General features: G+C 40.8%; 1 protein-coding gene across 1 annotated transcript; it reads right to left on the reverse strand.

Annotated features, from left to right (window-relative positions):
* Positions 1-2,416: 2,416 nt before the first annotated feature.
* Positions 2,417-18,197, reverse strand: FAM3B (FAM3 metabolism regulating signaling molecule B). The gene is made up of 8 exons (XM_086481559.1): positions 18,131-18,197; positions 10,475-10,618; positions 9,534-9,657; positions 8,793-8,851; positions 6,430-6,480; positions 5,143-5,230; positions 3,431-3,563; positions 2,417-2,506 (listed from the first exon to the last, which is right to left on the reverse strand). The coding sequence occupies exons 1-8, from the start codon at positions 18,195-18,197 to the stop codon at positions 2,417-2,419; spliced, it is 756 nt and encodes a 251-aa protein (XP_086337685.1).
* Between the last annotated feature and the right edge of the window lie 4,870 nt (positions 18,198-23,067).

Here is a 23,067-nt window from a genome sequence, read left to right on the forward strand (position 1 = left end):
GGTTTGACATTTGATTCAGATTATGGGTATGCACCTTTTCCTGTTGACCATTTGTAAAGAACAGAATACTCATACAGAGTGTGAAGAACAGAGCAAATGTAAAGAATGTAAAGAATGGAGAACGTGCAGAGAATGGAGCACATGGAGTACTTGCACACTTCATGGTAACCACTAACCAGAAATTGATGTAAAATTTATTTGTAATTGATGTAAGGTTAATTGTGGCCTGGAACAGAAGGCAATGACCATCGGACACATAGAGTTTGGGGGCTGTGTCAGAGCTTGGCACTCTGAGGACTGCTGACCATTAGTACTGTAATTATGTTATTTTTATAATTCAGACATGTAACAAAGGGTGATTACAATGTAAAGGAATAAATGTTCTGCCAGTAACATGAACACTGCCTGAATAAATTATCGGTGACATGAAGCTGTACACTTAAGACAATGAACATACCCAAGCCATACGTCTTGGCATTGATCCGGATGACAGGAACGTTAAAGTACAATTAGTTAGGTCACTATCCAAAGCTTATGAGAGGTTTGATTGTGCTGCAATGATATAACAACCCTAGGAAGCACATACAAGGCACCTGGAACCCACTGCTTCAAACCTTCCAAGGAATAAGCACTGAAGTATCTTCAGAGGAGCTCTGGCCCACCGCAGGCTCACACAGGAGACAGGTGCCTACGATAGCTCCTCTCTCTTGCAAAAACACGTGTAAGGAACAGCAGCATTCTTAACTGTGAAACAGCCTGCAACTGCTGCAAACCTTGGGTCTCCCATCCAAATCCCTAGTTTCAAGAACAAGGCCAAGTTCAGCATGTCTTATAACAGGTCATATGTGTTTACGGCTAGATGTGTAAAATACCAAAACGAGGCCCCTGACCTACTCAACTTGTAGGACGAACAGGCAAAAAGAACAGAAGAAGAATGACTTACATGTGGAAAAATATTGAAACAGCTATTTAAGTACTCAATTTGTAAGCACCTCATCAGTAGCAAGGTGATAAGGAGCAACCATTGAGGCTGCTGAAGTCAAACTGGGTAAAAACTAATTTAACTGTGTCCTTTGGCAGCGCCCCAGGTCTATGGAGCAGTTCACAAACTGGTAGCAGGAAATGTAGCTTTAGGGACTGGTCTGGGATGTGATACCAGAAAGCTGCTGGGATCACAGCAGTGACTGCAAGTAGGTAGTGGCAGCTGCGACAAGGGTAGAGATTTGAAGCGCTGCTGACAGGGCTTCAACCAGGCACACGGAGAGCAAGAGCAGACTGAATTTGGCTGTCGGCAGCCACCCTCTCAGATCGCCACTTTCTCCTGGTCAAAGACTGGAGCGTGGGACACTCCTAAGTAGCTGCATGGAGTGCTAAGACCCATTTGAAGCACAGCGTGTTAAGACAGTTGCTGCTAAATGAACATTTTAATGGTGAAAAAAATGTAAAAAAAGATTAAAATATACCAGGTAGGCAAGAACGGTGATCAGTTACTGTCTGTGTAATTGGCTTGGTCCTTTTAGGCTAATTCAGTATGTTTGGGGAATAATTAGAATAACAGGGAAATGCCACAGGAAGCAACTTAAGCTGTGGAATCTGCCATATGGGAGGCTTCTGAACAACAGGGGGACAAACACCAATTAAGAAAGTTTCAGACACACTTGATGTGCTTCAGAAAAAGGGAAACTGAATAAATGGCTTCTACAGCTTCCTTACAATCATGTGTTTGATTCTACAATTAGCATGAATAACACTTAAGCCTACATGAAGTCACTACATTTTTTTAAGTAAGTTAAATTTACAGGAAGAAAAAAATAATTAAAAAAACCCATGTAGATTTGCAGCTTCAATTTGGTAAAATAACTCAAGTAGCTTCATCTTTACATGTTAACATTGCTATTCCATGTTGCCAATGTCACTAAAACCAGCTCAAGAAAGGTATCTGCTATTTCCATATACTTTTTCTAAATAAAAGCAACGTTACTAATAATCTAACATCAAAATAATTTGCTTTATTGCTAGAGATTTTATATTACAATTTAGACTAAGTTCTATTTGCGTATTAGTCTTTAAAGGGAACCAAAAGAGAACACATACTAAAACCAAACGAACAAAAAAATCCCAGAACCTAAAATTACCAATGACAACGTACACTCACTTCGAAAAATACTGGTATTTCATGACCGACTTTCTGAACATTGTAATTTCAAACCAGATCACTTTACTCCCACTTGTCATCAAAATACCTATTTGTTTTCAGATTAGAGTAAAACCTCACAGAGGAAAGAAAGGTTAAAAACTGTGCATATGACTTATTTTACAATTACTGTTCAGATGCTGATTGGGTTCTGGAGGCAACTCAGTAGAGTCACAGATGTAAAAATATAGAATTATCTTTATTAACGAGGTATGTATTTGTTCAGATCAGGTTTCTTGGGATACAGCCTTCTATTCGGATTTCAGCTGGCCAACCACCGTATTTGTTCTTCTTCTTATCAGAGTGATTTATCTGTTAAAAAACAAAAAAGAATTAAAAACCCCTCAATATTTGGTTCTCCATTTACAAACTAGTTTGACAAACCTCATACAACAGAAGGGGGTAAGGGGTAGGACCGGGAAACTAAGTAGCACATTGCACATTTTGCTTGACAAAATGGGTGAAGATTCCACCAGTTTCTCTCTTACACAAAGCGCTTTATTTATTTCCCAGATGGCTGTCATAATCTACACTAAATTGAATACCTTTTTTTTCCTGCAGAAGCTCTGTAATTAAGATTGCAACAATATTCTGGGCAAAAACCCCCAAACCCTATGGAAGTTTCACATGCCTTTGGAAGGAGTCAGTATCATCAAGGGAATGGACTGCTGTGTTGGGTTTTCCTATTTCTGTCTGCCTCTGTCATATAGATGGAAACTATCGGGCTTATAGAAAGCGAATACAACAAGGTCACAGATACAAACAGAAATCTGATATAAAATGGTACCTCTAGTCCCCCTGAAGCCTGAGGGCAAGTTACTCAGAGAAGTTTTGTGATGCAAGCCTTGCTGCATTTGCACGGCCAATTTGAGACAGCCCAATTTTCATATGAAAACAGTCTTTATTTTTAGGAAGTCCTTGGAATTTGTCCTTCCAGAGGAAAATGTAAGTCTCTGTACAGCATGTCAGGTTGGACATTTCAAAAGTGAGACTCTCTAGAATCACTGGTCACTTCTGAAATTTGTCTACAGATGATTTAGTGCTGGTGCGGTAGAAGTCAGTGCTGTACACGGCCCAGATCCAAAGCAAAGAATGATAACAAATTAGAGAACTTGCTTTGTGCGACTGAGACTTACTGAGCAGACTACAGTTATTATAGCTAACACATGAAAGCTGCACCTGAAGGTGATGTCTGATATACAGATAAATATAAAGTGAAAATAAAATTAACCTCACCTTTTCTTTTTGGATATTATCCGGCAGCTTGAAGCCTTTGGCAGCTATAAAAGCCCAGCTTGACCTGAACTTCATATTCCATATTTCTTTACTTCCCAGCTCTTCTACTAGTTTTTTGGTGTCATTTTTCAACCTAGAAAAATATAGTGAAAAAAAGTGTTAAAAATTCAGGACTTGAAAAATGCTGAAAAAGGACACAGCTGCTTCATGCTTTACATTAGTAAGTCACCAGAAGCAAAACCAGTAAGTTTAAAAAAGCCTGAGAGCTGTCTTAGTAGCATGCCATTAAACTGAAGGAGCAAAATTCTTTTCTTCCTCCTTTCTACATTCCTGATGTTAACACAACCTGTTTGTAAAAGCATAGCAGAAAGAAAAAGGTATCTCAAATACTATTTGATGTTTCAATCCTTCTTAAATAAGGAAAAGGGCACCAAATGTTTATCAACCAAATGATTAAATCTTTCCCTGTATAATTACAGCATCATGAATTCAACTAAAAAAACGCCTAAGATTCAAAAGCACTGGAAGAATCAGGCTAAGATATAAGAAGGAATGCAAACTACATATGTTAGAATTGGAGGTGTGGATACCTTTTTAATAAAAGGTTGTGACCCAGAGGTAACAGCAGTGCCCTTTATGAGGACATCTGGCGCTTTTTCAACAAATATCACAGAATCACACAGAATGTTACGGGTTGGAAGGGACCTCGAAAGATCATCTAGTCCAACCCCCCTGCTACAGCAGGACCACCTAGAGTAGGTCACACAGGAACGCGTCCAGGTGGGTTTTGAATGTCTCCACAACCGCTCTGGGCAGCCTGTTTCAGTGCTCTGTCACCCTCACAGTGAAAAAGTTCTTCCTTATGTTAATGTGGAACCTCCTGTGCTCCAGCTTGCACCCGTTGCCCCCTGTCCTGTCACTGGACATCACCCAGAAGAGCCCGGCTCCATCCTCCTGACACTCGCCCTTTATGTATTTATAAACACCAATGAGGTCACCCCTCAGTCTCCTCTTCTCTAAGCTAAAGAGACCCAGCTCCCTCAGCCTTTCATCAGAAGGGAGATGTTTCATCCTCTTCATCATCTGTGTGGCTCTGCGCTGGACTCTTTCCAGCAGTTCCCTGTCCTTCTTGAACTGAGGGGCCCAGAACTGGACACAATATTCCAGATGGGGTCTCACCAGGGCAGAGGGGGAGGAGAACCCCTCTCGACCTACTGACCACACCCCTTCTAACACATCTCAGGATGCCACTGGCCTTCTTGGCCACGAGGGCACCTTGCTGGCTCATGGCCATCCTGCTGTCCACCAGGACCCCCAGGTCCCTTTCCCCTACGCTACTGTCTAACAGCTCAGTCCCCGACCTATACTGGTACATGGGGCTGTTCTTTCCCAGGTGCAGGACCCTACACTTGCCCTTGTTGTATTTCATTAAATTTCTCCCCGCCCAGCTCTCCAACCTGTCTAGGTCTCGCTGAACGGCAGCACAGCCTTCATATATAGATATAACACTATCTGTTCATCTTTGGAAGCATCGACATACATGATATGGGCAAGCACCAAATGGACATAGAATCAAAACGTTTTGGGCAGGAAATGAGGGAGCAACCCTGACTATAGAGTGAAATTTACCGTTCCTTCACACCATTATGCAATAGTGATTTTCAAGCTATTCATTGCTCTGTTCCTCAGCCTGTCATGAATAGCTTGGTTACCTGGTGCTTCCATCATCGTAGGTCACCATCAAAAGGAGGGACCCTTCTGGTGTATTTTTAATGAAAGTCGTCATCTCTCCTGAGTGGTCTGTTGAATCAATTACACAACTGATTATTCATTACACACATATCACATTCCACCTACTTTTAACTTGTTTTCACTTTCTGGCCTTGTCTATTCAAAATGAGACCTAATTAGGCAATTTTTCTGTTTACAGGCAGAGGGCCTAATCCTGAAAAGTGCTGAAAGCTCTTACTGAAGGCTAGGAGAGCATGGATTGATCTACATTTCCCAGTAGCGAATGAAGATACTTCTGAACTTCTACAAAAGCCATTTACACCCAGGTAAGTATATAGATGGTTTCTTACATTTATTTCACATAATATTACACATGCAAGCCAAGCATGGAATAGCCCAGGAGAAGTCATTGCTATTCTGTGAGCTCCCTACTACCATGCTAACTGCAGAGCTGAGTTACACACCCCATTGTCCATCCACTTTAATTAAGTGGCAGCCTATTTGCAGCACTAAGCTATTTATTGGTTTTGCAGTTGCTAAACATACACAAGACACTTGTTTTCCACCAAAAAAAAAAAAGTTAACAGGCACCCTGGGGACATTACAGCCTACATACCGTATATAAAATTATAGCCCCATGATTAGTTTCAGTATGATTTCTGTTCATGCACGTAAGGTCACAAGCACTCTTAAGTGGTCAGAGAATCAGCTCCCAGTGCCTCATAGCATTCTGTTTCTCCTTACTAATAGGTAAGGAAACTGCTGTTGTTTAAAGTTTGGAAAACATGTTAAAAGCTATTCTTAAAGTAGATCATCTTTCTAGCTACATGGAAGGATGTTAAGAGACAGACTAGCATATTTACTATGATGATTTTACCACTGAAATAGAACAAAATATGTCAGGGAAAGGAATTTTGCTGAGTGAAGTATCTGGATGTGGTACCTGGTTAAGTGCCACTCCTACCAGACTGAAATAATGGAGAGAAAAAAAAAAAAAAAGACAATTAAAAAACCAGCAATTTGACAATTAAAAAAAAAAAAAAAAGACAATCAACTATCTCAACCAACAGGAGAAAATCAGCTTTTAAGGAAAAATTTGTCACCAGATCTGGCCACACATATTTTGTGAAGACAGCAGCTGTTTGCTTCTAGCTGATCCGCACTGATAATACAATCATAGTCATTTGAAAGAGCAGGATAATTATATAAGTCCTTTCTTAATACTGAAACAAACACTAACAAAAGCTCTGTTGCATTCTTTTCCCTACCTCCTTCCCACATGTCAAAAAATTTTGCTGATGTAACTCTTCCTGTTTTATCTGTAATTAAAAAAAAAAGTTGTGTAAATATGAGAAAAATTTATTAAATTCAATCAGCATATACAGTGTTTTCAGCTAAAGCTAGGCTTCTCTAATTTTGTGTATTATTTGGCTTCTGAGTTTTCTTTTAAGTTTTTAAATAGGAAGGAATATGGAATAACGTAAGTTTAAGATTTGGGGAGAATATTGTCTTTCATATAGTCTCTGAAATATCAAATGTGACTAAAATATTTTTATTACTTTTTATTTTAAAGAAAGAATGCAGTTTACTGTGTGCTTCCATGGTTTTGTATCTATATATACTATTCTAGGTCACAACCATAAGTAGGAAAATTGGTCAAGCCCAAGATTATTTGCATGAGAATATTATTCTGTGCAGTGTTTCAGACGTGCAACCTTTCACGCCGTTTGACAGTGGACAGAAACTCAACACTTATCATTACTGTATCAGAAATTGGGCATGCAAACAATTAGTCATTTCAAAACATTTTGGTCAATATTCATAATTAATTATGCTGGTGTTTAGATGGCTATCTTTGTACAATTGGAAATACTTTTCAAATTTCTAAACGCATATCAACTGAGTTAATTCATTTTTGTTATCCAAGACCCATATCCCTGCTACATGAGAGGGTCTTTTCCCTTTAGAGTACGTCAGCTCATTTCTAGTGAGAAGATCCAGCCATTCCTGATTCATTTCTGGCTTATCTTTGATCCATATATGGTAAAATCATGAAGGCAGATTCTTCCAAATGTAGGACTCTAATTGGCAGGTTTATCACGCTGGTGAGGGGAAAAGGTGGCAAAAATCTGCCAGTGGTAAAACAGCATTCTAAAACTGGGCTTCTTCTAAGCAGAGACAACGAAAAAATGGAAAAGGCTGCAGTAAGGACAGCAGAAATCCAAAAATTCTTTCTCTCTCCCTCTGTGTTGTTAGCTTGGGCTTAGTAGTTCTGTCTTCCTTCTCACAAAAGACCGTATTCATTCAGAGAAGAAAGAGTTACCATTACGGAATAAAACACAAGCATGATGCCATAGGAAACTTATTGAGCAAAGTCATTAGCTTGACTGACATAATTAGAGGACACGTAGAAAATATGTCTCGCTACAAATTGGTTTGAGACAATGGACAGATCTACCTGCAGATGAAAGTGTAGCTAAAACGACTGTATGTGTGATAAAGGAAACGGCTGTTTATAAATGTGTAAAACTTGATATAAACACTTCTTTTTCCTCACTAATGTTAGATGCAAAGACAACACTAGTTCCCTACTCCTATTTCCTATAATCTTGCTTGTGCATTCAAGATGAGTATTTGCCCTCTTACTCTACAGCTGTATGCTGAAAACTCATTTTTAACTGTTCAGCTACTATAACCAGTAAAGTTTTTATGATTCCTTATTGGAAAAAAAAACCCACAGTAATTTTTTTTTTCTAACTGGGGAAAATAAATTGGAACAGATTCTCGTCTATGGTAATTTGACCCAGACACTTCAATAAAATCATGCAAGTTTAGACAAGGTCAAGATCTTGCTTAACAATACTGAGACAAAACAACCGGAACGTAAGTGTTTTGTGATCAAAGACAACTTGACTGCACATCTGAACTCCCTTTCTTCCCCTTCCCCACCACATTTAGGCATTCATTTTTCTCAGGATGCATTACTGAATACACTGCACTTCCTCACCATTCCCAGTCATCTAAATTAAAATTGTGCCTCCAGATACAGAATAAACTGCACCTTCTGCTTCCCTATAGCTCCTACTATAAGCAAAGACATATAATGGCAGTTTAATATTAATCGAACTTTGAGTTTGTCTTTCTATCCGCTGACCAAGTCTGGAAAAGGAATTTGTACCTGGGTTGTACCTTGGGGCAGAACTTCAGTTCTCAGTTACTGCTTGTCCCTTATCAGTGGAGCAGCAGATATCTTTTATCAAGGACTGAAACTGAAAGTGGAGTCTTACTGCTGGAGATCACAGATATTTTTGCCATGTTACATAAGAAGCAGGTTTTTAATCCAATCAAATACACATATACTGCTTCTATGTATGCATTTTCTAGTTCCTTATACTGATTATGAACACGTTTCTTTTGTTTATCCAGAAGACTCTTTCTCCCATACACAGATTTGTTTTTCTTACATTTAACATGAATGAAGTTTGCAAATTTTTCCTTTCCATTTCCTTCCATACTAGCTAGTAAAAAAACCCCACCAAAATGAACAAAAATCCCCCCAATCCCCCCAAGAACTTTTGTAAAATATTGCAGTACAAAAGTATACCTCTCTAACATTTTTTCTCTTACTTACAACTCACAATGGCAATGTTTATACCTCTTCCAACATTACCCTTCTCTTTGCTTATAAGCCTGGAATCAAAATAAATACAGTATCAGTAGAATGCATTCGTCCAGAAGCTCTGATCCAAAGTTATATGTACCAACGCTAAGTCATTTTCTGATGTTCATATTTTCTTGAGTTATTTAATTCAAGACCTTGTAGTAAACAAGAACTATGGCTTAAAAATCTTGCACATCGTATCAGTCAGGTTCCTTCAACGGAGCACAATAAATCTTTCAAAATGAGCCAGATCGAAAAAGTACTTCATACAAGTGCAGCCAGAAAGATAAAGGAGAAGGAAAAAAAAAAAGCAAGATAAAATGTGGTTTTGGGGCAGTATTCTGTGTGGACTATATCCACATAAAAGATCATTGTGAAGTTTTGAAGTCACTCTACCTGTCCAGTTTGAAGAGCCATGAAAGAACCTGACTTTCAGAAGGTGTTGACCATTCAACATACTCTAAACCGGCTATCCCACACCATGAAAGTTAAAAATCACACTTGAAAGTAACAGTTGAATGCAGCTTATGTACAGGAACAAAGAAAATGACCTGAGAATTGGCATTTTTAAAAAAATAGGGGGGGGGGAGCTAATACACCAGAATAGCAGCCCCCTGGTAGGTGCTTATTTGCTGCTACTGAACCAAAATGAAACGCCCTTCTTCACACTACAAAGCACTTGCTTATGTTTAAAGTTAGACTGGTACTCACAGCTCATCCTCAAAACAAATTTCAGGCAGCTTTCCTTTGCCACCACCACTAAGAATCCAATAGCCATAGTTCCCAGGTGCGCAGGGAGACCAGCGATCACACTTCTGCCTTTCTGGGACTGGGGCTACAACAACAAAGATGACAAAATGTTTTCTTGGATGCTGCATAAACAATTTCTACATGGAAACAATCGCTTAAAACATGCTAAGCTCAAACATACATACACAGAAGCCAATCCTGCAGGTTTTCCAGTATCATGGCAACATTATCACAGATTTGCCTAGGTTTTAGGTTATCATTGACTTTCAAAGAGCTGCTGGGACCAAGATCAAGCTTATCTAGGGAAAAATGACCCATATAGTATGATCTGACTTGAACCTAGAGTAATTATTTTGTGCTATTTCATATAACAGGAAACAAGGGCTAGAGGGATGAAGGTTTCCCACCAATAGCTTAAAGGTAAGTTATTGTTCTCATTTTAAGACTTTTTCACATGATAACATAGTCACAGAATGAGAAAAATGTACACATTAAGCCACCCAGTCAGATTAGAGAGAAAAAAATAATGAGAATTTAATCACAAAGTTTGGTTAGTGATTCAACAGTTTACCATAACTGTAAGATATACATGATAGAACCAAAGCTGCAGCTGCCGCTTTATGCTTATATGCCAGCAAACAAATAAGGTCTTCTTACATTTCTATTCAATTAATTATAGCTGCATACTGGCAAACATACACTGACAATGTATTTCTTCAAAGATAACGTCTAAGAAATAGTTCAGACTTGCACTAATTAACTAACTTTACACAGCCAACTTCATTCTTACAACAGCACATACCAAATTATTTATTAGCTAACAAGCCATTTGCCATTTAGCATGTAAATCCACCACACTAGATATCGTATAAGGAAAAAAAAAAAGGAATACAACTACACACCCCTCAACACTGGTTTCATTCCAATGTCTTGAAGATTAGTAACAGATGCTGCTGTTGTCTGTTTGGGTATGAGAGCAGCGAATAAGCATCCCAAGTACCAAGCAGCCAATGATGTCAACAGAAGCCCTGCTAATTTCACAAGATCTGCCAAGAAAAAAAAAAAAAAGAAAGAAAACAACAAAAATAAAGATCTTTTCATAGTAAGACACTAAATCTTGTATTTTCTGTGGTGTTGCTACACGAATTGGTATTTTATTTCTGATGTGCTGTGTCAACCACAGCCTTCAGAGATGTGGCAATAGAATATTTGTTGCATTCCCATCTCTGACAACCCCTTTCGTTTCTAAAACTTGATCTTCAAGCAGAAAACTCCCCCCAAGACTCCCCTCAATCCACACCCATAACACCCCAAAGAAACATGAAGTTCAACTTCATCCTAGTAGGATTTTGACTCTGAAAAGAAAGTACCAGCTACTACACACGACTACACAGGTAGTATGTGGTTACTATTGATTTTCTATGATAGGCAGTCACTACAGGAATGGTTTAATACGCTGACCATACAGGGAACTCCCTCCTTCCGCCCTTTTGACACGCTGGGTAAAAACAACTGAAGGCAGCCCAAGTAATCTCTTCACACAATGAGCTCTGATGGCATTCAAACATAACCAGAGCGACTGTTTCACCTTCTCTCAGTTACGTCACAGTTTCCACGGACTGTATCAGCAGCGCACATACACTCTATGGAAACAACAGAATTCACAATTTTCCTGACTACAAAGAAATATAAATCAGTTCCATATCCGACATCTCCTCTTCCTCCTCATGAGAAATGCTACCATGCATTCCTGATGTAGAAGAAATGCACCACCTAATTTATGATGCCAAACAAGGAAATACCACACTGCAATCGTGAAGCACTGATGTTTTTATGTCACAAGATACTTCTTGATCTGTAAAGAAACATGTCCTCAAACATAATGATCTGTTAAAGTGAAAAAGGAAAATTTTTTGTTTCATAGTCCTGAAAATGAAGTTCAACAGAACCAGTGTCCAAAAATATCCAATATCATAGAATCACGGAGTCATAGAACGGTTTGGGTTGGGAGGGACCTCAAAGATCATCTAGATCCAAACCCCCTGCCATGGCAGGGACACCTCCCACTAGACCAGGCTGCTATTCACTTTGCCAACCTGCTAGAAAATATATTGCATTATCTAGCCTGAATCTTCCTTACAACAGTTTACACTCAATAGGATATTCCTTTCCTTCTGCGAACTGCCTTTTACAAATATTAAGATTTCTGCCCTACCCCTTCTCTAGAATAAGGCCGAATTGTTCACTTGTTCTCCTTAAGTCCCGTTTTGCAGGTCCTACCACTCTCCTGTGAATTCTGCCCAACTGGTGTGCGTCTTTTACTGCAGAAGACACATTAGTCCAACACACACATTCTGGAGGCTCTACTTCTGGTTATTCACACGAGAAGGAAGTTTGGCTTTTTTTCTTAACAGTAGACTTCACTGACTCAGGTTCTGTTTATAATCCACCAAAAGACCAGATCATTTTTTCCTGTAGAGATTTTACCTCTCTAGCTACTCTTCATCCCATATTTGTGCACATGGTTATTCCTGCATTCTACCTAGCTTTAAAAACAAAAAGCCTAACAAAGCATGCAGAAAACGCAGATTGGTAAAGCTGACCCTGCACAGTACTATCATGTGAACTCCCCCTTCTTCATAATAGCAACAGAAGTAGCAAGTGTCCCTCTCTGACCCAGTCATCCTTACACCTGAAGCACAGCTGTACTCCAGCCCTTGAACCTCAGGTGAACTCCTCAGTGAGGAAGAATGCAGATCACCATGAACATTGAAGGTTCTTCTGTAAATAATCCCAGTATCTCATTTCCTGCATCAGGAAAAAGGAAAAAAAAAGAGAGGGCAGTAAACCCTTTAAAGATACTAATCGGAGCTCTTAGAATGTTGTATTACTGTATTTAGCAGTTGTAAATGTGGGCATTTGTGTGACTGTAAGAAAGATACTATAAAAAACCTTACTACATTTGCATCAAAGGATTAAGATTGAGAAAGTAATATAATGAATCTTCAGAAACATATAAAATTTTCTAATTATTACTTCAGTCTAAGACAAATCTGTTTCACTCTACCACCACAGTAGTGCAAACCTGCACTAAAATAATACTGAAAATCACTCCAACAATTCATTCACACAACGGACGTGAATGTGAATACTGGCAAAGTTCACGTGTACAAAGAAAGAAGACACAGGAATCGAGCAGAATGAAACTTACTTTTTCTTTCTTTAAATGTTAAAAAAAAATCAGATTTATACACAAAATGATTTGTAAAGGATGCTGCCACAAGTTTCAAAGACAAAACCCAGGAAGAATTAAGTGAAAACAACAAGTTTATTTAAAGATTTCAGGGATTACTTTTTCAGGGTGTGTGTGGGTGTGTACATTATAAAAATCTATGAGACTGTCAGTCAGGTTTTGTTTTGCTTTTTCTGTTGTTGGCTCAGCAGGTTTATCTTTATAGTGATTTTGCACTGTTTTCCATCAAAACTACAGAGCAACTCTGTTGCAAAATAGGCTCAACAGCGCAGCATTTTACCTAAGTACAAAAGTACAGAATGCCTAGCTTCTGTTGTTATGTTCTGCGTTTTACTTAAACCACAAGCTTCTTAAATGTTTCTAAAATATGTCTTTTAAGGAATACATTTACCAACACTCCTGCACAGTTTGTAGTTCATTCTCAAAACTGTCACAAAATATTTTCACTGCCAACCAACTTCTGGTTTTGCCTTCTTGGATTCTGAAGGTGCTGGGGGACCTCACCGACCCTGTCTGCTGGGTCCACCTGCACCTCTCAGATTCGCTAAGGTTCCACAGCCCGCACACGTATACTCCTGTCTGGGTACCTGCACAGACACGCATAAAACCCTACACAATAGCAGCTGAGCTTAAAAAAAAACACCAACATCCAAAGAAAAAAAAAAAAAAAATTCCGAAACATTTTTTTGCTAAAGAAAAGAATACATTTAAGACTTGAGCTTAAAGTATTCCAAGCTAAAAAGCCGGGTGTCGTTCCGTTTCCAGATGCTGGCCGGGGGCCCAGCAGCGAGGCCGAGCACCGGCCCCTCAGCCCCGGGCCGGGGGCTCGGCCCCCACTTGCCTCAGGGCCGCCGCCGGGAGCTGCCCTGCCGCCCCTTCCCCGCGGCGAGAGGGGCCTCGGCCCGCCCGGCCGGCCGGGGAGCGGCTCCGGGGCACCCACCTGAGGAGGGCGCAAGGCGGGAGACGAGGCGCCGGCTGCCCCGGGCGGGAGCAGCGGGCGGCAGCACCGGAGCCCTCCGCGCCTCCCTCCTCACTAACGGGGCTGCTACTCACATTGCCGGCGCAGCGACATTATTCAGGACGGGGGCGGGAGAGCTGTCCGCCCTTCCTCCTCCTCCTTCTCCTCGTCCCTCTCCTCCTGCTTCGTCCTGCGGCCACCGGGACGGAGCGGGAAGGGGAGCGGCCACCTGTCAGCGCCGCACCGCCCCCGCCCCGCCGGCGGCACGGCTCGGCTCGGTTTGGCTCAGCTCGGCACCGCTCGGCACCGCCGGCCGAGCCGCGCACCCCGCTGCCCTGGGCGATTGTCTCTGACAGGGGGGGGCCACGGAGGGCCGCCGCGGGAGGCGGCGCCTGCTGTCACCCCGGCGGGCGAGGCTCTGCCTGCCCAGAGCAGGAGGCGGCCCTGTCGCCGCCGTTGCCCGGGGGAGCCGCTGGGCACCTCGGGGGAGCGGAGCTGGGAACGGCCAGAGCCACTGCTCGGGGTGCCTTCCCGGCAGCTTTGCCGTTTGCTGGTGTCGGGGAGGACTGGGGGGGCATCGAGGCCTCCCGTTAACTCCTTGGCAAAGGCAGGGCCTGCCGCTCGTAATGCCCGCGGCTGCTCTGGAGGAGGGGAAGGCATATGGGATTTCGGGAAGGAGGATTTACCTGCCAAACCAAGCCTCTTTTGAGCCAAGGAGGTACAACAGTACACACCACCTGAAGCCTCAACCATAAGAGGTAGTGCTAAAAGTTATTTTCCGCAGAAAGAAACCAACTGGCCGGTGGGATCAAAAGGAAGGCTCACATGCCATCCCATGGCAGCCCATTCGAAAAGCTGCTTTCCCCCAAACCTCAACATTTTTAAGTCTGTTGAATCCAACCCAGAAAGCAAGCAAGCAAGGGCTTTTCCCTGGTGCTGGCCAGGGTCTGCCTGGTGCTTTAGCTCTCGAGGCTGCAGGGCAGGGCCCCACTGGAGCCCCCTCCTCCTTCCTCCATCTACCGCCACAGCACCTGGATGACACAAGCCCTTCCACGTGCACCAACCCATAGGGCTGGGCCCTCGGTTCATCTTTTCTTGCGCTGGGTCCTGCTGGTGCTGTCAGCACCGTGTTAGACACCCTCGTCTGGATGTTTTCTTGCCAGTGGGGTAGCTTTGTCCGTCCTCGGTTCCCATTGCCCCACCAAAACACCTGGCACCGCTCACACTCGGGATGTAGGGCAGTACCCCCACTTCTCTCCTGCTCCCCAGGCCAGATATAAGGAGAGTGAAACTACAGCACAGTGCTGGCAGTGGGTGTTTTCTAGTCTGTAGCAGATAATGCGAGATATAGGCATTGCCCATCAAGAGCCCCACATCATGGGCTTGCTTTTTAGTTTTTAAAACTTTCAGTTTCCAACATGCTCTGGCTGATAGGTGTTTGCAGGCCTGCGTGGGCACTGAGCCTCACCAGCACCAGTCAGCCCTGACCCTGAACCAAGGAAATTATAGCTCACATCAAGGACAGCTTCTAAGGACTGAAGTAGCCACTCAAACATGTTCAGTAAACTGAGCTGAAGACCTCCAAGTTGGGCAAAACCCAAACAAGGTTCATTTTGAGAACTGCTCAAACTTCACTGTAAATTAGCATTTGCCCTTAAAACTCTGATTTAGTTTCCCTTAAGCTTCTTTGTTCCCTCTGCCTCGATGCACAGAAATTATGTTTAGTTCAGCAAACAGAAGAATAATATCCTGCAGGAGGGTATGTACAGGACTGCAGCCAAACTAGGGCTTTTGCCTTCCTGCCAGGACACCCATGAAAGCTATAAATGTTTCCAGTCCCCCGAAAAAAGGCGTTTCTTGTACTTATCTGAGGGTGGGATATTATAGTATCCTATAAATTGCAGGTAAAACCTGAGGGAGTAATTGCTGCTGATTATTTTCAAACATACTGGAGCTTGCACATGAAAAGCAACATCCAGTAAAACCTAGGTGTGCGAATAATTAAAGCAGCAGCATGGGACAAATAAGAAATTAAAAGCATAGGACAAAAAAGAAAAGGAGTTATGAGTGGGCAAGAGAAAGTTAAGGAGAACGCTGTTCTGCATAACTTTTCCAAATATGCAATTATTTCTGCAGGAACTGATATCCTGCAAGATGGCACATCAGAAAGTGATGTGTCTGCTAACAAATGATTGAAACTATTGAAGAGTGCATTTATAGCCTTTAAAGTAAAAATAACGTGACTTTAAACCCAAAATGCTACAGTCTGTAGTAGCCAAATAAAAAATTCTGCTTTTATTAAAGCAAGGAAAAGTAACTAGGACTCAGGACAATTTAATTTTGAAATAAATTTATTGTATGAGCATTGGTGGGTCACAGGCACCACGGATAAAAATTTTAAGCCTCTACAAGCTTTGTCACCACCTCAACACCTTACTGTGGAAAAAACCCCCATCATAGTGATCGGTGTCTATAGGATAACTGCCAAGTTACCTGCTTTTACCCACAAGAAAAATGTATCACGTTACATAGGTTTCATTACTGCTTAAACTACATTGAACTACACTCAGGCATTTCCTACAAAACCACGCAACACAGTGATTGGTTTGCTTGCTTGCCAAAGCCCAGGGATCCAGTGGTCTCTAGCTGAGGGGATTTTAAATACCAAAGGACTAGAAAACTTGAAAATGTTTTACTTCAGGTATCGCAGATTTGTGTCTGCAAAAGAAATGCGACACTGCTCTTTCTTTAGTAATTAATCAAAGACGTGGGATGCAGAACACTTTTGAAGTGTCATTTCTGTTCTTATTCTGTAACCGTTCATTCTGTAGTTTGAAAGCTTAGGGAAAAAGTTTCAAAACATTAATCTTCTCTCTCGATGCTTGTGAGGCTGTAAGACCCATTGAAGATAAGCAGCACAGGAAATTACCCAGGAAACAAATGACTCTTGCAGACACTAAATAGAACAGGTGAATGTACATACACAGTGCTTACGTGTTAATCTTGTCTTATCATCACAAAAGCCATAGTCCTTAGCGAAAGTTTATGAGCATTTGCTAACACTGTAAAATTAGAAGAGCAAGTTCCTGCTTGCCCTTTGAGTTGCTGTACCTCCAGAGGTATTTTCTGCATCCACCCTACTTGGCTAACAACTAGCAAAAGTGTCATTCCAGCCCTTATAGCTATTTAATTTCCATGTTTGCTGATCATCCACAAATGGCCAACAATGTATTTTTAATCTTGCTCGGATGAGTTAAAAGAATTTAATGATTTATAATGAAGGCAGAGTTTGTAAGGCAGAGAAAGAATACCGTACCAAACCTTTGCTTGTAGAGGTCACAAGGACTTCAAGGGCTACTAGAAAAACTAGACCACCTACATAAAATATCCCACTGATGATTAAGTTAACTAGTTTTACCTAAGACTAGGGACAGGTAAGAACATACACGTCGACAATAGGGGTGGCAATGTGGAAGAGCCGTTCTTCAAGCTGCCATAACTCAGCCATGCTTCACTGTGTTCCTGTGCCCATAATTCAGGTAGAACCTCAGCATCCTGAAGTGTGGTATCATGAAGACCAGTAATGTGGAGAAATAGGGATTTAAATGCATTTAATACAATGACTTTTTTTTTGTGTGTTATACCTTGAACAGCTTTATGAAACCCATGAGCAAATACTTAGAACAAGATGACAGCTTTCAGATACTTCTTTTGTGGATGTATTACAATCTTAACATCCCCCCCCCCAGATACACAAAAATGGATCATACAACAAAAGGCAAAAAGGAAGCAACGATTACTTTCAGTTGATAAGCCTGAAAACCTGTAAAGCGAGACTCACTAGCTCCCAGGACATTGCTGGCCTGTTAAACAACACAAAGGTGGGGCATATTTGTGTGCTTTTCTTATGTTTTGTTAATCCAGAGATACACAAGGAACATATATTCAATTGCACTTCATCCAGATAGAAGATGTTGACTTGAAAGTTTCCTCAGTATTAGCAGCAATAGCTTAATACATTATGGGCCCAAATCAAGTCATCTTTAATACTTAGCGGCCCAAACTTATTAGAAGAGGAAGGCAAGGAGAGAGGGAGGAAAATCCTTCTATTAAATGCTGGATATTTTGATATGGCTTTGCACAATCCTACAGGATCTCTGTTGTCTGTTTTCTTGAGACACTGCTGCTGTTTTCTTGAAACACCGTCAGCACAGTCATTAGGCCTACAGGTCCATATTTAGGCCTACAGGTCCCTATTAGCACAGACCCTGTGCAATCTCACATGGTCTACAGCCAAGTCTGGGTGTAAACAATTCTGCAAGCACACTCAATCAAGTAGAGATTTACCAGAGGAAGCTGGATTGGCAAGGTCCCTGCTATCAGCAATCCCAAAGCACTTGTAGCTTGATGACATCCCGTGGTAAGTCCTGGAGCTCTTCCCTGATCCATTCTGCCAACACCACGTTTCTCAAGAGGGACCCAGGCTCATGCCACCACAATGGGCTCATGTCACCCAAAGGTGATGCTGGAGTTCTAAAAGACCAAAAAAACCCACAGTAAATCCAGTTATGAAGCTCAACCTGCACACACAGTGAGAGAGATGAATTTCTTTCAGACCTATCTTCTAGAGAGGGGGAAGAGAGAAAAAGTGTACTGCCTTACCTGTGGGCCAGGATGGCAACAGACATGGGCAGTCACAGTGGATCAGTATTTCAGGACAATGTGGGAAAAAGGTGGGTATATGTTAGTCCGTGAAAGGGAATATATGTTCAAACCAGAAGACTGAAAAAAATACATCAACAGTTAAAAATCAGTATAGAACACCAGTCTAGAGAATGTTCAAGTTGTACAATGATAAAAAAATCTCATACAGTAAGAATACAGAAAGCTGATGTGAATGTTAAGCTTATGATTAAAAAAACCTCAACCAAAGGAAAGGTAAATAGTATTCTTATGCATGGTACTTCAGAACAGTGCTGGGTGCATGAAAAGAAAGAAGTTGAAGAATCACAATACTTTGTTTATTCATAAAAACTAGTTTTATGCAGCTAACAACTATAAAAATCCAATATGCTAATATTAGTGTACACACCGGCAGCATAGATTTTTGTAGTCTTTACAATAACCTGTATTAGGAAATGCTATTGAATTTCTTAGAAAAGCAAATGATGAGTCAAGGTATAGGCAGATGTTACTTGTAAGCCTCTAGAAGGAACAAAAAAACCCCAACAAATTCAAACCATTTATTTTTAAAAACAGTGTTTTGGTGCAGAAAGGGAAGAATAGTTAACGTTTACAGTTTAAGTGGCCATCAGAAATACATGTTGTCCTGAAAAATTACATTGAGCACTTGAATTGTAAACCTTCACATATTTGTCTACACTGCACTATTATTGTAATAAATTCTTACTGTTGTGTTTCATATATAAACTTAAAAGGTGTTACATCTCGATAGGTCAGCTTTAATGGGGAAAGATGAGCAAGAGAAGTGTGAATGAACAGACAGTTTTACAGTTTTGGAATCAATAAGCCTGAAGCACGGAGGGTGCTCTGAAGATGACGGCGATTTCAAAAGCGTAAGAGGAATTTAAGCACAAGAAAACAATTGAAAACTTGCAGAGTACTCCTGTGAGCCGAGCTGTGTAATAATAGACAGGCTCCACTGAATATCAGGGCAGTAATAAGCAAAACCAGAAGCTTTCCAAAGCCTGAAATAAAACCACTGTATTAAACAGTTGGTGCTAATCTGTCTTGCGTGACCAATCCCCTAAATTTATCAACATGCATAATACACCATGCTACTTTTAAAGATAAAAGCTCAGGGCTTAAAAATAACGAACTTTTAGAAAGAGGCTTTCAGAGGGAGGGAAGAAGAATTTTATTAGATGATCAGGAGACCCCAAGCTAAGGACTTTTTAGGTAGTATATTTTAAAAAAAGAGAAAGTTGAAAGTACTTTTAATAGAATTCAAGCAAGACAAGAGAATTTGCTGTGAAAGGGCTCAAAATTCTCCTATTTGATAAACAAACCATGTGCGCCACCTCCCGGGGTACCACACACAGAGCACAGTAATCACCCTTCTTCGGGCTCTCCCAAGGTAAGAAACCAACACTCCCAGGGTCGCTGGCTGTCTCAGGGACAGGGACATTCAATTTGTACGCCTTCTTGATTTATAGTTTACGGTAGTAGACAGCAACAGTCCAGAATATTACTTGACTCCGTTCCAGATGACCAGAAGCTTCATCTTCTCAAGTTAATGTTTTCTGTGCCCGATTTCTGTCCAATTCTGAAATGAACTGATGAAAAGTTGAAGCAAGAACATCTCTGTTATTTGGGCATAAGCAGGAAAAATCACCTTGAAGCCAAACTTGCCTGCCTGCTCTCCTCCCTGCAAGGTTCAGATGAGATCTAAAGCAGTTCTGCTTTCTTTTAAGAGCTAAAGCCAGAAGTTAGAATTGAAAGTCACAAAGTACTAGGGAGAATTTGTATGGATATAATTTATTGGCTTTGAAGTTCATCTTAACAGGATTTAAAAAGACGCACAGAATAGGTTGAAAGAATTAATCATTTATTTTAAGCAGCATAAAATTTGATTTTTTACATACTGTTTATCTGAAAATGGCAAGACTTGAAAGTACAAAGTATCAATTTTTGGAAAATTCAGTAATGAGGCCTGGCAGTAAGTGGGATAGACATCCTAACATCACCTGAAGACTGAAGTAACAAGACTATACCCCTTTTTTCAAAGTTTTTTCCTTTCAGTCAATGTCAAAAACATTGTCTGTTAAAAAAAACAGGTGATGAAACGCCTCTACAAGATGGAATCATTTCCTTAAAGGTGAAATCCTTTCCACGCTTCCTAAATAACTATCAAATAACAGCTGATGTAGTGTTAAAGTCTTAAAAGATTTCTGCATCTCCATATAAAATTTTCAATAAAAAATGTGAACTGCCTGTTTCAGATGAATCGTTTTAAACACTCATCCTTGTATAGTTTATGCACACACAGAGTACTGGCTAGCAAAGCAATTTTCTCCAGGACATATTCCAGTAATCCATGCCTTGGTGCTATCAAGAAATTGTCAGTTGTCTTTTCAGATCCACTTCAACATGACTTTCTTGAGTACATTTTTTTCCCCAGAATTTTCCAAAGGACAGCGATGTTGCAAATATGGCCATTTAAATATTCAACTGTATTATTTTTCTCTATCAACACAGGAATAAACATACCCTTCACAGGTGTGACATGGCTCTGAAAATTTGACATGGCCTCTTCAAAGAGGGATACGATGAAAGGATGGTTACAAACAACGTAGTTTATTCAAGTATTTTGCCTAAGTACACATTGCTGTAAAACCAGAGCCGGCTGAGTTGCTCAACCGGAAAAAGCAGAAGGGTCTCAGCCAGCAAGAAGAGCCAACAGGCAGTAAGGGTCCTCTACAATTGATGCTAGGACGAAAATCAGCAATGCCTTCAAGGAAGGGGCTGTCATCTGCTTAAGGAATGGCACTAACTCTCACAGCTCCTTGTTGTCCACACCTGCATTTTGCAAGGACAGAGAAAAAGGAGAACGTACAGGACCAGTGAGGAAGACCAAGCGGTTAAGTATTTCCAAGTGGGAAGTGAAAGAGGTCTAGGAAATGCAGTCAAATGCACAAAGGAGTTCTTTGCACACAGACAAATTCAAAGACCAATGATAATAGATGAAGTTTTGGCTCTAATTCTCCTCCTAACACTAATGCAAGCATTTTCAACCTAGAGTTAATTTCTAAAGCCTTACAAACTACTTTAAAACAGGTCTGAGAATGGTCACCAAGAAAAACATACCTTTTGTTAGAAGGCTGGATTTTGGATATAGAAGACTTCAGCTTTTTTTTTTTTTTTTGGTGGGGGGAGGGGAATAAGAGGGCCAGAAGACAATCAGAAAAATCAGAAGATTTACAGCCAGTGAATTAGTAGAACAGCAGCTATAGTAAAAGACATTGACGTTAAGTGATTATCATCAATTGAAAAAAAAGGAGAAAACGCTTATCGAGGGTTACTTCCTTTTAAATGCTGAAAATTACCTTCTGTGTTTTACTTTTTGGCTAGCTTGAAAGAAATTCTGCACGTGCCTTCGTAGGCTAATCTAAAATTCCCAGTGTTTCAAAAACTACCTGACCACAAAATCCAGCCAAAGTCTAGATACAATGAAAAAGAAAAAAAAAAGCACACACAAAACATTCTTATATTACTACTGTACAGTCACTGATGTCAACATGTTTTAAAATAACCTGCTTTGTTGCTTACAAACAGACGATTGCTACGGGTGAGATATCACTATGTGCTTTGTTATATGGATAGGGGAATATTCAGTAACTGGCCAATGATTCTACTTAAAGATGATCGTGCCCCTTATTCACTTGTGAGGAGATAATTCCCAGTAGTGGCATAAGCACCTTAGAGTACACTGGCTTTCAAGATATTCCGAAGAGGGAACCCTTACCAGAGAAGCCAGGTGACTGACTGATGTTACACTTACAGCAGCTTGTCAGCAACTGCAGTTGCCCTCCTGTTCTGCTCTACCAAGAAGCCTCAGCCTTGATCTGGAAGCCTGCTTAGAAGACTCAGTTATTTAGCATCTCCACAACTCACAACACCAGCCAGCTTCAGCTCACTGTAGCCCCTCTGTCAGTTAGCGCAAGTTGTAGCAGGGGCTTTTGCAGTATGGATCCATCTCATCCAGGGGTTTGCCAAAGCCAACAATTATATTTCAGATAACATTTCCGAGGAGCCATTACCAGGACTCTGGATTACTCACAAGCCTGGCCCAATGTCTAATTAAGCCCCAGCAACCAGAAAATCTGACTGGCTCAGAAGACTGCTTATAACCCATCACCAATCTGTCTTCACTTCTCTGAACAGCAGCAAGAACTTCATCAGCCAGAAATTAACAATTTATCAATCAGAGAGTCAAGTTTGACAGGAACTAATGTCTTGGTAAATTGTACAGACCTTTCTTAAAAGGATCAATCCGTTATGCTCTTAGAGTTTTTAATGAAGCAAAGTAAAGGGAAGCTTACTTATTTCTCTTTCCATAATTTCCTTTTACTTTCACCTCCATAGGTCATTGTACCAGCCCCCTTCATTATGCAGCTCATATTACTACTTATATATATGAGGCTCATGTCTGAGAGCAGGATACAACAACCAACCAACCTAGTTGTTGGAAACCTCTACAGAAATCGAAGAAGTTTTCAGGAGCACAATCATTCTGGATTATCAGAAAATTTAAGGACCACTCT

Source organism: Leptosomus discolor, chromosome 1, assembly GCF_034619465.1.
Source record: "Leptosomus discolor isolate bLepDis1 chromosome 1, bLepDis1.hap2, whole genome shotgun sequence".
In the NCBI taxonomy this organism is placed as follows: domain Eukaryota; kingdom Metazoa; phylum Chordata; class Aves; order Leptosomiformes; family Leptosomidae; genus Leptosomus; species Leptosomus discolor.

What these genes read in the sequence shown, in the direction of transcription:
- FAM3B (XM_086481559.1), bottom strand. Translation starts at nt 18,197, where the DNA reads ATGTCATCAAGCTACAAGTGCTTTGGGATTGCTGATAGCAGGGACCTT. An exon ending in TGCCAATCCAGCTTCCTCTG is followed by an intron (nt 10,619 to 18,130) that starts GTAAATCTCTAC and finishes TTTTCTTGGCAG; the next exon opens with ATCTTGTGAAATTAGCAGGG. An exon ending in ATTTGTTTTGAGGATGAGCT is followed by an intron (nt 8,852 to 9,533) that starts GTGAGTACCAGT and finishes TTTTGATTCCAG; the next exon opens with GCTTATAAGCAAAGAGAAGG.